Source organism: Chiloscyllium punctatum, chromosome 1, assembly GCF_047496795.1.
Source record: "Chiloscyllium punctatum isolate Juve2018m chromosome 1, sChiPun1.3, whole genome shotgun sequence".
NCBI lineage: Eukaryota > Metazoa > Chordata > Chondrichthyes > Orectolobiformes > Hemiscylliidae > Chiloscyllium > Chiloscyllium punctatum.
This window is the reverse complement of record NC_092739.1, coordinates 13,667,315-13,686,472: the sequence shown is the minus strand read 5'-3', so window position 1 is coordinate 13,686,472 and position 19,158 is coordinate 13,667,315. Positions and strand designations below refer to the sequence as shown.

At 41.3% G+C, this 19,158-nt stretch overlaps 1 protein-coding gene across 3 annotated transcripts in view; it reads left to right on the top strand.

The window, feature by feature from the left end:
* The window catches only part of hhip (hedgehog interacting protein), a 159,716-nt gene that overhangs the window by 79,048 nt on the left and 61,510 nt on the right, over nt 1-19,158 (top strand). For all 3 annotated transcript variants that reach the window (XM_072571620.1, XM_072571612.1, XM_072571629.1), the window contains exon 10: nt 15,685-15,827. In XM_072571620.1, the coding sequence (XP_072427721.1) occupies nt 15,685-15,827 (143 nt within the window). The remainder of the gene's footprint in view (nt 1-15,684; nt 15,828-19,158) is intronic.

The window sequence follows — 19,158 nt, the reverse complement described above, 5'->3', positions numbered from 1 at the left end:
ACACAGGCAGTCAGCCAAGGGTGGAACAAGTAGATGTTTTGCAAAGTCAATAACATTTATGCCACCATGAGACTTTATATATAGTGCCCGGTCACCAGTACCATCGAAGTATTTTCAAAAGGTCTTTTTTCTTTTCCTTTCAGTTGACCCAAGTTTTTTCATTTGGGATGGGAGGGAGCCTGCTCAGCAGTGGAGTCTGTTGGCCTCGAAGGTTTAGTCAGGTGACCCTGGGGTCATTTAGATCACATTTTGTGAGTCTTCTTACCAGAGGCTGGAGGATCCTTCTTGGCCAGAACTTCTAGGCTGTCAGAAGGCCCCAGCTACATATGGTGTATCTTGAGGAGTGACTTCTGACAGGCTTGTTGGTTCTTCCTCTAGCTCGGTGTTTCCCACCTCCTCCTGTCTTCTTGTGAGGAAGGGGCATCTGGACTGTGCACCATATTCTTTGTTCTTGCCATGTCTTCAGTCATGAGGACCATTGGCTGGGGATCATGGAGTTCAGATGTGCGCACATATCTGGCAGACTCTGAGGACACTGTGCCCGGCACTTCATTGCTGCTATCAACCTATCTGTGGAAACACCCAGACAATCACATGTTTGAGACAGCTCAGTCCGCATAGCTTAGCTACATGCCTGCAACCTCTGGGCTATGAGGGCCATTCCCTCCCACATTCCTGCCTGCTGCTCCTGTTCATCCCTGTACCTTTGGACAAAGTGCCTGATTATGATAAACACAAGGTCCTCTCCTGCCTAGGGCTGAGCATGTGTTTGATGTCCAGTGGTCCTCCAAGTGCCAACAACATCAGACATTTCTTCCTTGCCAACTGTGCAGCTGTTGCACTGAAGTGTTTACCAGCTGAAGGTCCCAAACTTTGTAAGCATGATGTTCCCACCAAGGTGGTAGTATCTCAGTTGGCCCTCATTCTGGGCTGTTGCTCCTGGAATGAGAGAAAGGGAGGAATTGAATGAGATGAAAGGGAGTGGCACAGCTGTTTCTGCCAGTACAGGTGTACGAAAGGTGGATGGATGCCCCCGGTGAGTGAGTAGGCAGCACAGCTGCTATGCGGGGCTAATATGTGGGTGGTTGGGAGGGAATGAGTGCAAGTGAGGAAAGCTGTTGCATGCAGTAGTGAAGGAGTCTTGCTGGGAGTGGGTGAAGATACGGCGAGAGATCTCACTAGGCCTCGCAGAGGGAAATTTGATGATGCTGACACTTGCCAAATATGTAAGGTTCTGCCTTTAGTGCCTTTTATTGTGTGGTACTGTGTGCCACAATGAGTTTGGGTTAAAGACAGACTAGTCGTGGAGAAGGCAAAGTTCAGAGCAGTCTTCATGCAAACTAATGCTATTTCTTAAACATTAATCCTAAATAATGCAAGGCATGGGAATTATAGATATGAGGAGGATGTTGAGGAGAATTTCTTTCTAATCATTCTGCAGTCTATGGAACATTTGATCTGATTTCCTTCCCATACAGTAGAGAAGTGTGCTGATCTGATTATTTGATTTGATTTGATGTTCAGCTATTTAAAACTGAATTCTGCTTTCCGTGTCTGCCATTTCACTCAAATTGATCACATTATCAAATAGATTAAAGTTTTGGAAGGATTGGTGAATTTTGTTGCATGGGTTGATATTGATGGACTCTCGAAGTTGATTCTTTTCTTGATTTGGCGGAATATTATTAAGAGTTTTGACCTCCCCTTCCCCACATTGTTTTTGTTATCATGTGGTATTCTTAGCTGTTTAAAATTGCTGTTGAGTCTTTGTAGTTGTAAAGACTCTTGTAGAATTAGAGTTAGATTTATTCTCACGTGTAGTTAATTTACAAAAGAATAAAAATACAGTGATAAGTGCACAATGTCGCCAGCACACAAAGTACCTAGGTATGAACCTTAAGTACAAAAAATAACGTAAAAGACTTACAGTACACTACAGATATACATAGGTAAGTATAAATTGGAAAAAGAGGAAATGAAGCTAAAAAGATAGATATTACAGTCCTTCTCTAAGAGCTTCCACGTGGTCTGACTAGGCTCCATCAATTCCCAACCAGTAGCTATCTTCGGTCCAGACCACTGGACGCCCCTGGTCTGCTTCGGGATGTTGGCCACACCTGCTATGCTCCAGCTCACTGGCAGAAGAGGAAAAAGACAGAAGAGAACAAAAAACACAAGAGAGAAAAATAAAGGAATGGATGGAACAGACGAGTTTCATCTGGAGTGTCCTACACCACCACCATCTTGGATTCAAAAGTTGTATAGCTGTTGTAGTATTAAAACATAAAGCTGTTAAAGTTTCTGCAGTTTTCAAATAAAGGCCAGGTTTCTTTACTGTGACAGAGTCTTCATAGAGATGAATGAGGATATTCCTTTTTCAAAACGACGAAACAATTTCTGAAAGATCTGTTGGTAGAACTTTTCAAAGTAGATTCACTCAATAAGATTCAATGATCTTTGTTGACTGTGTCAAAGATGGCTGCCATTCTTTTTTAACCGTTTCAACGGCCTGGGGTTTTCCTGCAGGAAATTTCTGTTCAGGAATGTTTCTTTACAGCAGCTGTTCTGTGGCTTCTGGTTGAGAGCTGATCTTAAAGGTGTACTGAATAACACCTTGAGATGTTATTTTTCTCTTCTATGTACAATCATATCTGTTTCTTGTCTTTACTACTGCCGTGATTTTCTAAGCTGTGTATCCTTTCGTTGCTAGAACCTTTCATTATGTAGTTTAATTCCACAATGAGTTTGGGTTCAAGACAGAGTAGTTGAGGTTTGGACTTTGAAGTGATATTGTTTATTGTACAATAATACCAAATGCTGTTGCATACGGTAATTGTAGATATACCAGACATACATTTATACGAGGTATCTGTCTTCCTGATGTGTTCATGTACTTCTGATTTATGAGCCTTCTAAATGTTCTAACTCTGCCAACACTGTAGTATTTGTACGCAGTAATGTGAAGCTCCATGGCATTGTTGCAAAGTTGCTCCAGGGTCCTGAAACCTTTCAAGTACTTTAAAGGCTGACAGTGGCAGTGAGTTTTGAATCCAAAGCAGCATGCAGAGAGGCAGAGCATTAACAAAATGATCGCATGTCGCATGCACTATCAGTCTAGTCTGCTGTGCATCATCAATGTCTGAACAGTTGGACAATCCAGCAAATGGCAAGAGAAAACAAAAACAGACATTGCTGGGAAAAAATCAGCAGGTCTGGCAGCATCTGTGGAGAGAAATCAGAGTTAACAGTTCAGGTCCACCGACTCTTCAGAACTTTTTTTTCTGAGTGCAGGTAAAAAGCAAAAGGGACAGGTCTGGGTGGGAGGGGAGAGAGAGTCGGAGGTGGCTGACGGAGTCTATGGGACGGGTGGAGGTCTCTTGTCCGGAGAAATGGGCACGGAGGTGAAGGCGATGGAAGAAGGGTTCAAAGTCATGTCATGCCCAAAATTCTTTAAGATGGGGATACTGAGGCGTAAAACCTTTGCTGAGTACAGAACATTCAGTATCAGAGAGCAGAAGGCCTGAAGAGATAGTAAACGGGAGGTGGGATTGGGAGAGGGGGTGGAATTAGAGCAAAGGGAAGGGGAGGAAGGTTCCAGAGGGGTGTGAGTATCTCTGAGTTGTTACATCTTGTGTTCTTTAATGCCTGAAAAGAAAAGAAAGAGTCTCTTGTTAGAACGTCAAATATGCCAGAGATTGAAGTGGAACTGGGAGGCAGGGCAGCTCTGAGTCAGTGTGAGGTGGTGGTGATGAAGAGAGAATGAAAATGTACATATGGCACTGCATGGCACTGCATGTGGATCCCAGGATGCGGGAAGAACAGCTGTCTGAGGAATATCGAACATCATGGAGATACCCTGATCCCGGGTGGATTCAAAACACTCAGGATGAAACTTGAGTTGGAATCCACATGGGGTGAGTTTAAGCTGGAGGAAGTCACTGGGGAATGTGAAATAACTGTGGAAATCGGTTTTGGCAGATACCTTGTCAAACATTAGGAGGAGTGGCAGCAAAATTAACAATGAACAAGAAAAATGATTGGAACAGAAATCCTGTCAGGGAAAGGAACAGAACTTCTTCAAGGTGGGCATACCTGGAAGAGATGTGGCAGTGAGTTAAACACGAAACAAAAGAACTGCGAATGCTGGAAATCAGGAACAGAAATTGCTGGAAAACCTCAGCAGGTCTGGCAGCATCAATGGAGAGAAGTCAGAGCTAACATTCTTTTGGGTCCAGTGACCCCTCAGGTGTATGAAAACATTGGGAGAACAAGGATTACAAATGACAGTTAAACAGATTCGGCTGCATTGTAATCAGGCAATAGCATATTTCATTCCCTTCTACAGAACTTTCATTCTGTTTCAACAGCTTTATTGCAGCTGATGGTCCAGCCCACCAGATTACCACCAAGACCATGAAAACAAACACTCAGTGCCTTAACATAGCAAAATATGAGGGGTACCACAAAATGAGAGAGAACTGGAAGACCAGAGGGGAGAATAAAGAGCAACAGCAAAGCAGCACTGAGTGAGATTATAGCAAGACCAGCAGGGAGGAAAGAAGATCAGCAGCAGAGCAGCACCAAGAGTCGGAATACTGTAAGACTAGCAGAGAGAATTAAGAGAGTGGTGCCAACAGCACTGGAAGTACAGCCAGTCAGGTGGGGGGGATAAAAGGATGAAGGTTCCTCGTTTCCAAAATGAAAACCATGTTTGAAAGAGAATCAAACTGTGACATTACAGGGAGGCATGTCAATGATTGGTTAGTGAATACATTTTGCTCATATCTCCTAACTAGCGCATTTATTAAAATCCGTAACTAAGAAATTAAAAATTTTGATCAGGGTAACTATAATAGTCAGCGAATTTAGACGAGTATAACGCATAGCGGTCTCGAGGAATTAGTTAATGTCAAAATATTAAACAAAGTGCTGATTTATTGAAGTGGGCCTGTAGTGGGAATGCAGGATTTATTTTCGATCAGGCATGGGCATCTGAGGCCTGTTGCGTGGAATTCCTGCACGCTATCAGGAAACATCAGGCTTCTTCTTGGGTATGAATGAGGAAGTGACCCCAGCAGATTCAGCTCAAACACTGGATATTTGAGCTGGAGCAGCACAGCAACTTAGATCCATATCCTCAAGAAGGATGACTACATCTGGATCTTTTATTTCAGGAAACGGGCCTTCCGCAGGGAGTAAGAGTTCAGGATAATGGTTGGGTAGTCATCGAAAAGAGGGTGAAGGGGCAGGAAGTACAGGCCTCCAGACAGTGACAGGGATGGAGAGAAGGTGAAATCTGCAAGGAAAATGCAGAGATATGCAAAATTGATAGTGTGGCAAAACATTAACCTTAACCCAATGAATATTTGTAATTAAAGAACAGAAGAGAATTCTGAAATGTATGTATGAGAATTTATTTGATTGGTATTTTCTCAACACAATTAGAAAGGAGTCATTACCAGATCTGGTTCTGAGTTGTTCAAGTGTTTCTAGTGTTGTTGGGTAAATACATAGGGCTAAGAGTAATTATTATATCAGAAGGTTTAGAATAGTAATTTGGAAAACCAAGGAACAATCCAAAGTGTCTAACTTGGAATAGAGCAAATTTCAATGGGAAAAGTTGAAGCTGGGGAAAAATCAAACCAAGTATTACCAGAGGAAACTGGAATGGAACAAGAGGTGCTCTTCATGGAAGAGTTGACTGCTGTTGTGGTGTGCCTTCTTCTTAGGTGAGAGGCAGATGCCCTGTGGCTGCAGGACATTGGCATCAGAGGGATATGTTCCCTGCCGATATTTTTCAATAGCAGTGCAGAAAAGCAGGACGAGTATACAATTTGTTCTGGCCACAATTTGAGTATTCTGCTGCAGTTCTGCAATCCTCATTATCAGAGGGATGTGATTGCTCTGCAGAGGAAATTTATGAGGACGTTGCCTGGGCTGGACAGTTTTAGGTATGAGGAGAGATTGGATAGACTGGGGTTGTTTCCCTTGGAGCAGAGAAGACTGGAAGTGGGGGAGACATGATTGAGATGTATAAAATTATGAGGGCATAGACAGTGCAGACAGGAAGAAACTTTTTGCTTTGGTGGAAGATCAGTGACAACCACAGGACATAGATTTAAGGTGAGGTGTAGGAGGTTTAGAGGGGATGCGAGGAACATTTCGAGGAATAGTTATGGTGTGGGATTCCACTGGGTGCTCCGGTTTCCTCCCACAATCCAAAGATGTGCAGGTTAGGTGGACTGGCCGTGCTAAATTGCTCATAGTGTTCAGAGATGTGTAGGTTAGACGCGTGAGTCAGGGGTAAATGTAGGGGGAATGGGTCTAGGTGGGATACTCTTCGGAGAGTCAGTGTGGACTTGTTGGACCGAAGGGTCTGTTCTCCCCACTGTAGGGATTCTAATTTTGCAACTCGCTGCCTATAAGAATGATAGAGGCAGAAACCGTCATAACATTTAACTTGTGATGCCAAAACATACAAAGCTATGGGCCTAGTCCTGGAAAATGGGATTGGAATAGTTAGGTTGATGTTTTTGACTAGCACAGACTCAGTGGGCTATTGGGCCTTTTCCTGTGCTGTGTACATCTTTGAGAGTATGACTCATATCATGGTAAACAAATCACCAGGCACTTAGGAGTTGAAGATAACCCTCATGACATTATGAAAAGAACACCTTGCTTGACTTATCTCAATGAATTTTTGGTGAAGTAACAAGAAAGGTTAATGAAGGGAATAATTTGAATGTTGTCTATATGGATTTTAAAGTGTTTGACAAGGTACTACATAACTGTTAACAAAATGGAAGCTTATGGAAACAGAGGATCAGTGTCAAATAGAATGGGCAGCACATGACTTAGTAGTTAGCACTGTTGCCTCACAGCACCAGGGACCCAGGTTTGATTCCAGTCTCAGGTGACTGTGTTGGAGTTTGTATGTTCTCTGCGTGAGTTTCCTCTGGGAGCTCTGGTTTCCTCCCACAGTCCAAAGCTGTGCAGGCCGGGTGAATTGGCCATGCTAAATTGACCCGTAGCGTTAGGTATATTAGTCATGGGTAAATATAGCGTAGAGGAAAAGGTCTGGGTGGGTTACTCTTCAGAGGGTCAATGTGGACGTGAAGGGCCTGTTTCCATACCAGAGGGAACCTAGTTTAGAAACTTTGAAAAGGCTTAAGAACTGAAAATAGTAAGTTGTGATCAATGGTTATTTTTCAGACAGTATCATGGCAGACAATAGTGTTTCCCAAGAGTCTATGTCAGAATCATATTTTGTTGCTGGATATAAATTACTTGTAAATTGAAAGACATGGTAAAATTTCAAAATTTATTGATGATACCAATCTTGGAGGACTGGAAGTGGCAAACAATGAGGATGATACTAATTGACTGCAATAGCTACAGACCAGCAGAGGGAACAGGGAGAGGCCAAATGGATTTAAATGCACAGTCCACAGAATATGCAGGAACAGAGGGACCTGGAGAACTATGTACATGGATCTTTGCGGGACATATTCAGGGAATTGATAGTAAAGCATGTTGGCACTTATATTTCACTAACAGGAGGATTCAACATAAAAGCAAGGAAGTGTTAATGACCTGGAACTCACTACACACAAGGAAGCAGAGTCAGTCAGTGATTTCAAAAGGAAATTTGATAGGCACTTGAAAGAAGTAAACTTTGAGCACGACAAGGTTAGAGCAGGTGCATGGAATTAACTGGATTGCTCCATGGAGAGCTGGCATGGACTTGATGGGCCAAATTACATTCTTCTACGTCATAAATGAAATGTGAAAATATTTATTATGGTTTCAAATCACTTGCCCTATTCAGAAGCTGCACATTTATTTCCAGCTGTTAGAAATGTTTTGCTATCCTTTATAAACCAGGATAAAACGTGGCTTTCCCACTGACAGAATCTGTAACATTTGGCTCAGCATGTCATGAACAGTGAAGGCACTGCCAGATGATCATTTTTCTCAACTTTTTAAATTAATCATCGGATGAGGTCTTGCTGGCTGAGCTAGCGTGTAATACCTATTCCTAATTGCTCTTGAACCACTATGTGTCAACCCACAATGCCATTAGAAAGGCAATTCCAGGATTGTAATCCAGTAACAGTGAAGGAATATCCAAGTCAGGATGGTGAGTGGCTTGCAGGTGATGATATTCCCATGGATTTGCTGCCATTATCCTTCTAGATGAAGGGTTCATCATTTGGAAGGTGCTGTCTAAGCATCTTTGACAAATTCCTGCAGTGCATCTTGTATAAAGTACACATTGCTGCTAGTTAGTGGAATGAGTGGATGCTTGTGGATGTGGTGCCAACAAGTGGGCTGCTTTGTCCTGAATGGTGTCAAGTGGGGAGTATTCCATCACACTCCTGACATCTGCCTTGTAGATGATAGACAGATTTTTGGAGTTCAGGAGCTGAGTTACTCACCACAGTATTCCTAGCCTCTTAACTGCTCTTGTGAGTCCAGTTGAGTTTCTGGTCAATGGTAAGCCCCAGGATGTTAATATTGAGGGATTCTGTTATGGTAACGCCATTGAATGTCAAGGGGAAGTTGCTATATTGTTTCTAACTGAAGATGATCGCTCCCTGACATTTGTATGGCATGAATGTTACTTGGATATCATTCAGGTCTTGTGGCATTTGAAAATGGACTGCTTCAGTATTTAAGGATTCACAAATTGTGCTGAACTTTGTGCAGTCATCAGCAAACACCATCACTTCTGACATTATAACGGAAGGAAGTTCATTGATGAAGCAACTGATGAAGTTGGGCCTAGGACACTCTCCTGGGGAACTCCTGCAGATATGTCCTGGAATTGAGATGACTGACCTCCAACAACCACGACCATCTTCCTAATCATCAAGAATGATTCCAATCAGCAAAGAGTTTTTCCCTGATTCCATTTGCTAGGGCTCAGCAAATGCAGCCTTGATGTCAAGGGCTATCACTCTGTTGTTACCACTGGAATTCAACTCTTTTATCCATGTTGTAATGGGGTCAAAAGCTGGATTACCCTGGCAGAACTCAAACTGGGCATCAGTGGGCAAGTTATTGCTTAGGAGGTGCTGTTTGATAGCACTGTTGGTGACACCTTCCGTCACTTTATTGATTATTGAGAGTTAATTGATGGGCTAGGTTGGATTTGTCCTATTTGTGTACCAAATTATTCCACACTATCAGTTAGATGCTAGTGTTGTAGCTGAACTGGAACAGCATGGCTAAAGTTCCAGGACGTTCGGGAGTATAGGTCTTCCGTACTACTGCTGGAATGTTGTTGGGGTCCATAGTCTTAGCAGGATCCAGTGGCTCAAACTATTTCTTGATATCACATAGAGTGAATTGAATTCACCTGTGATGCTGGGGACCAATGGAGGAGACCAAAAGAGATTATCCACTCATTACTTTTGGCTGAAGATTTTTGCAGATGCTTCAGCCTTATTATTTGCGCTGATTTGCTGAGCCTTTCTGTCATTGAGAATATGGATGTTTTTGAGCAGCTCCCTGAACTGCGTTGTTTAATTGTCCACCACCGTTCGTGATCCGATGTGGCAGGATTTGATCCATTGGTTGTGGGATCGCTTGCTGTTACGCTGCTTGGCATGCCCACAAAACAAATGCAACAAAAATCTTATACCCTTGAAGCCGCATGAACCCAGCTGGGATTGGGTTTCCTAAATGTCCTTTAGGAAATCGAATCTTCTGTTTTATATATCTAACCCATGTGTGTCTATAGTTCCACATCATCTTGTGATCCTTACCAGAAAATAAATGTTACTTATTGGATAGAATTTATCCAGGCACCAAATGGCATCGACATTGGTGAGAAAATTGAGGAAATAAAATGAGATCAGCAGTGAGGAGCTCCTACTTTCAAGCGCAAGTCCTAATTTTTAAATAAATGTTGCATGGTAAGATGAAATTCTCACGTGTGAACAGCATGGGACCTACTCAGGTACATTGACATCCTCATTATCACATCGTCTTGCTTCATTAATATGCAGTTTCCCATTATTTTTCACCTGCGAAATAGAAACTAAATGGCAACTCCAGACAGGAAAGAGTGGTTACCTGGCATCTTCAGCTCACTGCTTGCTCCTCCATCGGTCACCAACATCTTCGAGCATGGGCAGGAGCGACCACATTCAAACCCTAACCCCTGACCTCATCAGCAAAAACAGGATGCTAATTACCCTCATGTCTGGGACATAAAATGAACTGTGCAGGGCAGCAGACTTCCAGTGCTTGACTAGCTGCATGGCTGAACTTTAAAGATTGCACCAATGACCAACACTTCTGCCTGTGGGAGAATATGACAAGTGGGGCACCGAAGTGGCATGGTAATGAGGTGAGTTTGGGAAGAGAATGCTAAAATACTCACTAGGGCTTACAGGTAAAAACGGTTCATGGAGTCACCTTGCTGATTTCTGGTAGATTCAGCCCAGTGTTTCCTGGAAACCGACAACCACCTCTCAACATAAATTGGAATGATTTTCCATACCAGTGAAGAACTTTGTAAAGCTAAGTTAAAAATACGCAGCCGCATAATTATGCTAGTTGAAAACTATGATTGATGAATGAAGTTGGTTTTGCAACTTGTTCTCAGCACAATCATCCTGGATAACAGCTGGATTACTCATCATTTAACTACTCTTCAACGATGAAGTTATTGAGCAGAGTGAGAATATTGGTGGTAACTGCACAGGTGATGTCTTCATGTATTTGGACAATGCAAACACATTGGCCTGTCTCCATGGCTTAGGCTTGGAAGAATTGAAAAAGACAAGGATCTACAGCTATGCTATTGTCTCAATGTGTAATAATAGTTCACTCAACATAAAATTATGGCTAGCTTCCTTATCACTTGGAGCTGCCTTGACAATTTTTATCTCCTCAATGTTTAGCTCAGAATTGCAGACTTTGCTGTCTCTCAAGAGCGAGTGAGGCTTCTACTTTTTATTTACATGTTGCATTTTGTAGGTTAAATTATATTTATTTATTTGTTCATTGGATGTGGGCATCACTGCTAGGGCCAATATTCATTGCTCATAGCTAATTATTCTGGAGAAGGGGCTGATGAGTTTAACAGTTGCAGTCTTTGGGGAATAGGTACACACAGTGCTGTTAGGAAGGGAATTGGAGTATTTTGATCTAGCGACAGAGAAGAACAACCAAATTGTTCCAAGTCAAATTGGTCTGCTGCTTGGAGGGGAAATTGTAGATGGTAATGTTCCCAAGAGTATGCTGCTCTTGTCCTTCTACACAATAGATGTTATGGGTTTAGAATGTGGTATGAGAGTCTCAGTGAGTTACTGCAGTATATCTTGTAGTTGATACATATGTTTGCACTTTTCTGAATGGCATTGAGCTTCGCGATTGTTGTTGGAGCCGTACTCATCCAGTCAAATGGGGAGTAATCCTTGACCTGTGCCTTGTAGGTGGTAGACAGGAACTGGGAGAGATGAGGCAAGTTACTTGCTCAGAATTTCCAGCCTCTGACCTGCTATTGTAGTCTTTACATGACTGTTCCAATTCAGCTTCTGGTCAATGATAATCCCCAGGACTTAGATTGTACATCAATTCAAAAATGGCAAAACCATTACATGTCAGGGGAGATGATTGCATTCTCTCATTGGAAAAGGTTATTGCCTGACAGTTGTGTGGTGGGAATATTATTTTCCACTTAGCAGCCCAAGCCTGAATATTGTCCAGTTATTACTGCATAAGTCCATGGATTGCTATCTTATCTGTGCAACACCACATATCATTTCTCAATCACCAGCGACTGGCCACTTCTGACTTTATGGTGCAGCTGAAGTTGGTTGGGGCTAGGACAATAATCTGAGGAACTCTTACACTGATATCCTGGAGCTGAGATGATTGACCCCCCACAATCTTCCCTTATATTAGGTATGACTCAAACTATTGGAGAACTCCCCCACTTCCCCCAGTTCCCATATACTCCAGCTTCACTAGCACTCCTTGATCCTGCATTTGGTCAAATGCGACCTTGATTTTAAGGGTAGTCATTCTCATCTCACCTCGAGTTCAGTTTTATTGTTTATGTTTGAAACAATCCTAAAATCAGGTCAGACGCTAAGTGGTCATGGCAGAACCCAAACCAGTGATGTTGCCCCTACTATCAGAGGGGTGAATATCCCAAGTTGAGACAATATCCTTTTGTCTTTTGTGCACTTTGGAAGTTGCATTTATTCTTTATTTCAGTCAGGTAAGGTCACTATTTGCTATCCAATTCTCAGCTTCTCTGAATTACAATCATTATTGGAATATCAACCTCAAGACGACTCAAATTGTTTACCAAATCATCCCAGGGCAAGTTCCAGCTCATCCCTCCATTTTGATCAATGGAGAAATCCCCCCAGAACTTCATATAGCTGAAGACCCACCTCTTATCCAAGGCTGACATTGACACAAATATTCAACACCTCATCCAATCTACAAGCACCACCTAAAAACGAGAGTCTTCAATGATTGTGACATCATGTCATTACATATAAGGCAGTCATCCTCGCGACTCTTCTGTATGTCTGCAAAACTTGGACTATGTATAGACACCACTTCAAGGCCCCTGAGAAGTACCATCAACTCTGGTTGTAAGTTTGCTCGCTGAGCTGGAAGGTTTGTTCTCAGATGTTTCGTCACCATGCTAGGTAACATTATCAGTGAGCCTCCATTGAAGCGGTGGTGTTCTGTCCCGCTTTCTGATAATCTGTTGTGGTGGGTGACATCACTTCCGGTTCTATTTCTGAGAGGTTGGTAAATGGGGTCCAAATCAATGTGTTTGTTAATGGAGTTCCGGTTTGAATGCCAGACCTCTAGGAATTCCCGTGCATGCGTTGTTGAGCCTGTCCCAGGATGGATGTATTATCCTGGTTGAACTGGTGTCCATCTTCGTCTGTGTGTATGGATACCAGTCATGTCTTTGGTGGCTAGTTGGTGCTCATTTATCCTGGGTGGCTAGGTTCCTGCCCGTCTGTCCAATGTAATGTTTGTTGCAGACACACCACAACAGACCATGACACAAATAGAAAGCAGGACAGAACACCAACGCTTCAACGAGGCTCACTGATGATGTTACCTAACATGGTGACAAAACGTCTGAGAACAAACCTTCCATCTCAGCGAGCAAACTTACATCCAGAACTTCAACCTGAACTGCTAACCTTCACAAAAACCACAAAAACTGTCTACTCTGTTTGAGACGGATTCTCCGCATCAGCTGGGGGGTGACCATACTAACGTCAGCATTCTTGAAGGAGTCAGTAGTACCAGCATTGAGGCCATAATCACCTGAATCTAATTCTGCTGGGCTGACCACATGCTTAGGAGTTCTGACTGCCAAAGCAAATCTTCTTCACCAAGCTCAAGAAAGGTTTATGACAAGAGGATGATGAAAGAAGTGTTTCAGTGACTCCCTGGAGGCTTCCCTCAGGAAATGCAATGTAGTTGTCAACACATCGGAGACCCTCTTTCAGAAAGAATCAATTGGAGAAACCTCCTGTATGGAGGGTCACAATTTCCTGAGAACATCCTTTGGCAAGAGGAAGTATGAAAAAGGAGAAAGGAATGCCAGTGATCTCAACATCCAGGACTTATTCCACCTGCCCGAAACAGCTGCCAGATTTGTGATTGGAGATGCAACTCTAGAATTGGAATCGTCAGTTACACAAGGACTCACAGAACCCAAAACCAGTTACACGGAATTTCATAAGTGGCCAATCGTACTCAGTGATGAGTGATTGCTGATGACAACAGTAACTGTAAATTCATACAAGGAAATTCACAGAGAAAACCCTTTCTGAAACTCACTGAAGTTGACATTTAGCCAGATTTTAGAAAAATTCAGCCCACTGTTTCTCTTTCCACGTATGTTGCCAGACCTGCTGAGTGTCTCCATTATTTTCTGCCTCTGTTTGAAGAATGTCTATATTGGATAATAAGTTTTAATAGTTTGTCATTCCAAAACCTCATTGGGAAGTTTAAGGCCAATTGTCCCTTAAGCAAAAGTTGAGAAGACCCCCTGCCATTGAACACTGCAATTTTGTCCCTTCCCTACAGGATGTACTTATTGCTTCTCTGAGTGAAACTGCAAATTTAAATCCAATTAATACAGATGTTTATATTGTACAGCAACCTTCATGGTTATTTACAACTGGATTCATTATTCCTAAATTTGCTGGCTATAAAGATCTTATATCAGATAGAGAAAAATACTTTTCAAATTACACAGTTAATTCCAAATCTAGGTAATGGACACATAGCAACAATAGCTAAATGAACAGTGTACCTGCAGCCAAGTGCTTTTAATATTTTCTCTTTACTTCTGCTGGAAGTTTTGTCTCTTCTGGTTGAATGGAGGAGGGGAACTATTTAATGGACATTGAGGACAATGCTCTGGATTGTTCACTCATTGTGGAACTAATGAACTTATCATTTGAAATCAGTTGAATGAAAATTAGGCAAATCCTACAATAGATAAACCGTTTCTCCATCTGATTACTGCCTAAGTGCTGTAAGTTAAAATAATCTTATTGATACAACTCATCATCATTCAATTAACCTCGCTGGTAACTTAGTTGGGGAGCGGAGTTACCACTCGTCTAGAATTTGGAATGAGTTACCACTCATCTAGATTTACTCTCAGTTTGTTGAGTCCATTTGATGGAATAAATGTTTGCTTAATGTTCCATCGTATGTATTTTGGATTATGTAGTTGGAAATGTTATGCATTTTGCTTTCATAACTCTATTCCTTTTCCCAAGCATGTGCTCTAAAGGTTGTAAGTCGTTCAAAGGATTTGAGAATCCCTTTTTATGCTTTCAGCCTTGTGCCAGTATAAAAGTGATATTGATCTCATAACTGTATAATGTTGCCAATATAAACCCTTAGGAACTATAAAAGCTGTACAGAAAGTATTAGAAAAACTTACCACCCAAGAGCAAGGTTTTGGATGGTTTTAACCAACATTGTGTAGGTAAGAACACCTGTGAAATTGGCAGAAAGTTTCATCTCCAGCTGTCCATGTAATTGTTTTTGATGCAATTGGCAGGTCAACAAAACAGGTTGTATTACAATGCACAAGTGAAATTTAAGATGCCATTTAAATGCACACGAACCAAATTGCTACATATCTCCTGATTGAAGCTATATTTTTCAATGTTTTGATTACCATAGCAATGCACATGATGATTTAAATCTTAAAATAGTATATTTTGTGTATGCATTCATATTTGAATGCTGATTGAAAAGCTGACCAATAAAGTAAAACCAATATAAAGATAAATAGCATTGTGTTAGCTGACTTAATCAAGATTCTCTGGTTCGGATTCTTACTTATGGTTCATGTCTTCATTCTTCACAAGAGTGTTTGGAATTGGACTGAGATTTAGATTCTTCCAATTATTGTAGATATTAGCATATGTAATCAGTGTATATTCTAGGTCTGATTAAAATTCTAACACCTAACGAGTGTTATTTTACTTGCAGGGGTGTTTTCATGACCTTCTAAATACCTGTTTGGGTGGTTAAACTAGTTTGGATATCATATATGTTATAAAGTAATTTTTAAAATCTTGCTTTATTTCAAGAGGGGGCTGTAGATCTAAGTATTTTTTGTAGTATATGAGTAACAGTTAATCTTTTCCATAATTTCAGGCAACTGATGAGCCTTCAGCAAAACCCTATGAACAAAATGTGGCAGGAACGAACCTTGTGTCTTGGCACGAGTACTGCCTGTGAAAACTCTCTTAGTGGTCATATCTCAGGAACGGTTTTGGGATTTGGAGAAGATGAATTAGGTAATCAACCCAATGTTTGCGATGACTATTGCTACTAAAGCATCTGTTTGTGCTGACTAGAGATATATTTAATTGGATAAACGGAATTTTTAGGTTACGCATCAGAGTATTAATTTACTTTTTGAAAGTGCACATTATATAAAAATAATTAATTCCTTTGTAATTCACCATCTCATACCAATTTCCTGTGATGTTCTGCATCATGATCCAACCTCCATGGTGGCAAAGAAACACCAAATGGTTCCGATACCATGGCTCATATGTTTTATGACATGTTATGAACGCAATCGTTAAGTTGCAGATTTACAAATTTTTTTTGGTTCCCACTACACAGCATGCTCCATATAATATACACTTGCATCATCTGTAATATTCCTTTCAGACTTGAAAAATAATGCCTTCATCAAAAGAAATGATCTTAGAGCACAACTTATTTAAGGCATATGATTAATGAGTGACTGTATCTGTTGCCCTTATCCAAACCTATATCAATTCCTGTTCACCCATTTTTTTTCCATGCTCACTAACTCATATTGACTCCTAAGAGATCTCAATTTCAAAATTTTCAGTCTTGTATTCTAATTTCTCCATTCTTACCTCTAACCTCACATATTACTAAAATCAACTTATGTTGCTAGCTGGCAACTTCTGAATGAATGAATGATTTATTGTCATGTGTATTTTACAGTAAGAATACAGTAAAGTATTGTGGAAAGCTTCCATTGTCACCATTATTCAGTGCCATTTTGAATAGTTTAAGAATAAGGGGAAAAAGCAAGACATAGCTTTTTGTCTGATAACATTCCTGATAAGGACCAGAGATGCTTTACAATCTTAAAGGAGCTGGAATCGATATGGATGCAGGTTATTGTCAAAGAGATGGTAGGGGAGAAAATGGAAAAAGTCATTTTGGAATCAACATGATTCAGGAATAATAGGCTTCAGAATAGAAGTTTGAAATGTATGCTAAAGATATGAAACAAGAACAGGAAGTGCTGGAGAAATGAGGCAGGTCTGGCAGCATCTGCAGAGAGAAAAACAGAGTTACGTTTCGAGTCCCATGACCCTTCATCAGAACAGTTCTGTCCACAACTGCTGTCAGAACTGTTGAGTTTCTCCAGCACTTTCTGTTTTTGTTTCAGTTCTGCAGTTTGCTGAGCATCCACCATTGGCAACTGATCAGTCAGTGTCGTTCATTGCGATGACATGGCAGGGAGATCACTTTTGGGAGTCTAATCTACAGATGATCATTTAAAGAGGCATTAAAAACTTGAAAGTGCTCTATGCTCATGAACTGCAGAGTGTAGTTAAAATAATATATAAAGTACAGAATTTTTTTGCAAAGATTGCTGAGTATTGTGCCCTGCTTGCCACACTATTTTGGTCATGGCAGCGGAAAATTAGGAATGATGTAGAAAATACCCACCAAAGTATAGAAAGATACTCCAATGTCACACATTGACAAGTATGTGTCAAATGATTGGATTTGCACCCAGAACCTCTTGAGGACAACATATACTTGTGCATTCAAGAAGGGAGGGAAACAGAAATCAGGTAGCCAAAGGCCAGTTAGTCTTAATATCTGTCATTGGGAAAGTGCTCGAATCCACTATTCAGGAAGAATTAGAAAGCTTAACACAATCATACAGAGTCAGCATGGTTTTGTGATAATGAAGTCAGATTTGACAAGTGTGATAATAAGTAGAGTTGATAAAGGGAAACCAGTAGATATAGTGTACTTGGATTTGCAGAGGGTATTCACTAAAGCGAAATACAAAAATTATTGCACAAGGTAGAACTCGCATGCTGGGGTAATGTATTAGAATGCATTGAGAATTGGTTAACACACTGAAGACAGAGAATTGGAATTGATGGGTCTTTTAGAGGTTGGAAAAACACAGCAGTGGACTGCCGTATGGATCAGTCCGATGGCATCAATTATTTACTACCTATATTAGTGACTTGTGAGGAGGGGGAGCTGAGTGTAATGTCATTTAACTTTGCTGATGACACCAAAATAGATGAGGGAGTGTGTTATGATGAGGACAAATGAATCTGCAAGGGGCTATAGTTAGGTGGAGTGGCTGGACCTAAACTTGACACACGAGGTTAAACATAGGTAAGCACAAAGTTAAGCACTTTGATAGAAAGAATCAAAAGTAGACTACAATTCAAATGGAGAAAGAGTCCAGAAATACATTCTGGAGAGCATTCTTTCTGTTTTTCTGCAGAAAGCAAATTGAATTTTGGCATTTGAAGCTTAAAAACTACAACTGTTGCTGAGATCACACCTAGGGTTCTTGGGTACAGTTTTGGTCCCTCTGTTTAAGAAAGGATGTACTCATGTTGGATAGTTTTACAGAGATTCATTAGCTGGTTCCTGGGATGAAAGAACTTAACTTTTAGAAGAATGAGTGGTGGTCTTACTGAAATATAGAAAATTCGAAGGGGAGCTGGACAGGGTAGATGTTGAGAAGATGTTTCCATTTGTGGGAAAAATCTTGAGTGTGGGGACACAGTTACAGAACAAGGGGACTCTCATTTAAAACTGATATGTGAAGGAATTGCTCTCCCAGACGGTACTGAAGATCTGCTATTCTGTACCCTGGAGAGTTGTGGAGGATAGATCATTGAAAGCATTTGAAGAGATAGATTTTTGAAAGATAGCGAACTCAGGGCTATGATGGGCTGGCAGGAAAGAAGAGGGGAGGCCTGGGCAAATCAACCATGATCTTGCTGAAGGGCGTGGCAGTCTGATGGGCTGGACAACACATTTCTGCTCTCTGCTCTTGCTTCTTCTGTCCTGAAGCACTTGTCTAGGCAAGTGGTGACTTAGAAATGACAGCTGTGGGGTGCCCATGTGCTTCATTGTGTGGAATGTGTTGGTGTAATGGTAATGCGATGGGACTATTGATCTAGACCGCCAGGATAATAAACTGGGGAGGTGGGTTCAAGATAACCATGGCCGATGGTGAAATTGGAATTCAACAAAAATCTAGAATTTTATGCTGCTGTAACAATTATCGATTCTCGTTCACTGACATTCTTCAGGAAAGGGAATCTGACCTACACGTGTGATTGACTTTTAACTGCGCTCTGGCCAATTAAGGATGGTCCATAAATTATGTCCTAGCAAGTGATGTCGACATGCCATGAATGAATTTTTGAAAATGCAAAGAAGAATGACTTCAACTAACAAAATGACACCCAGCCATGCTAACCAATGGAAGGCCATAGGCAATGCTACAGCCGTTCTCTGTGGCTCCAAATAGAATCCCATGTCAGGACTAAGAACCCTGCCTCAGTTAGTCAAAAGATCCTATCTGCAGCA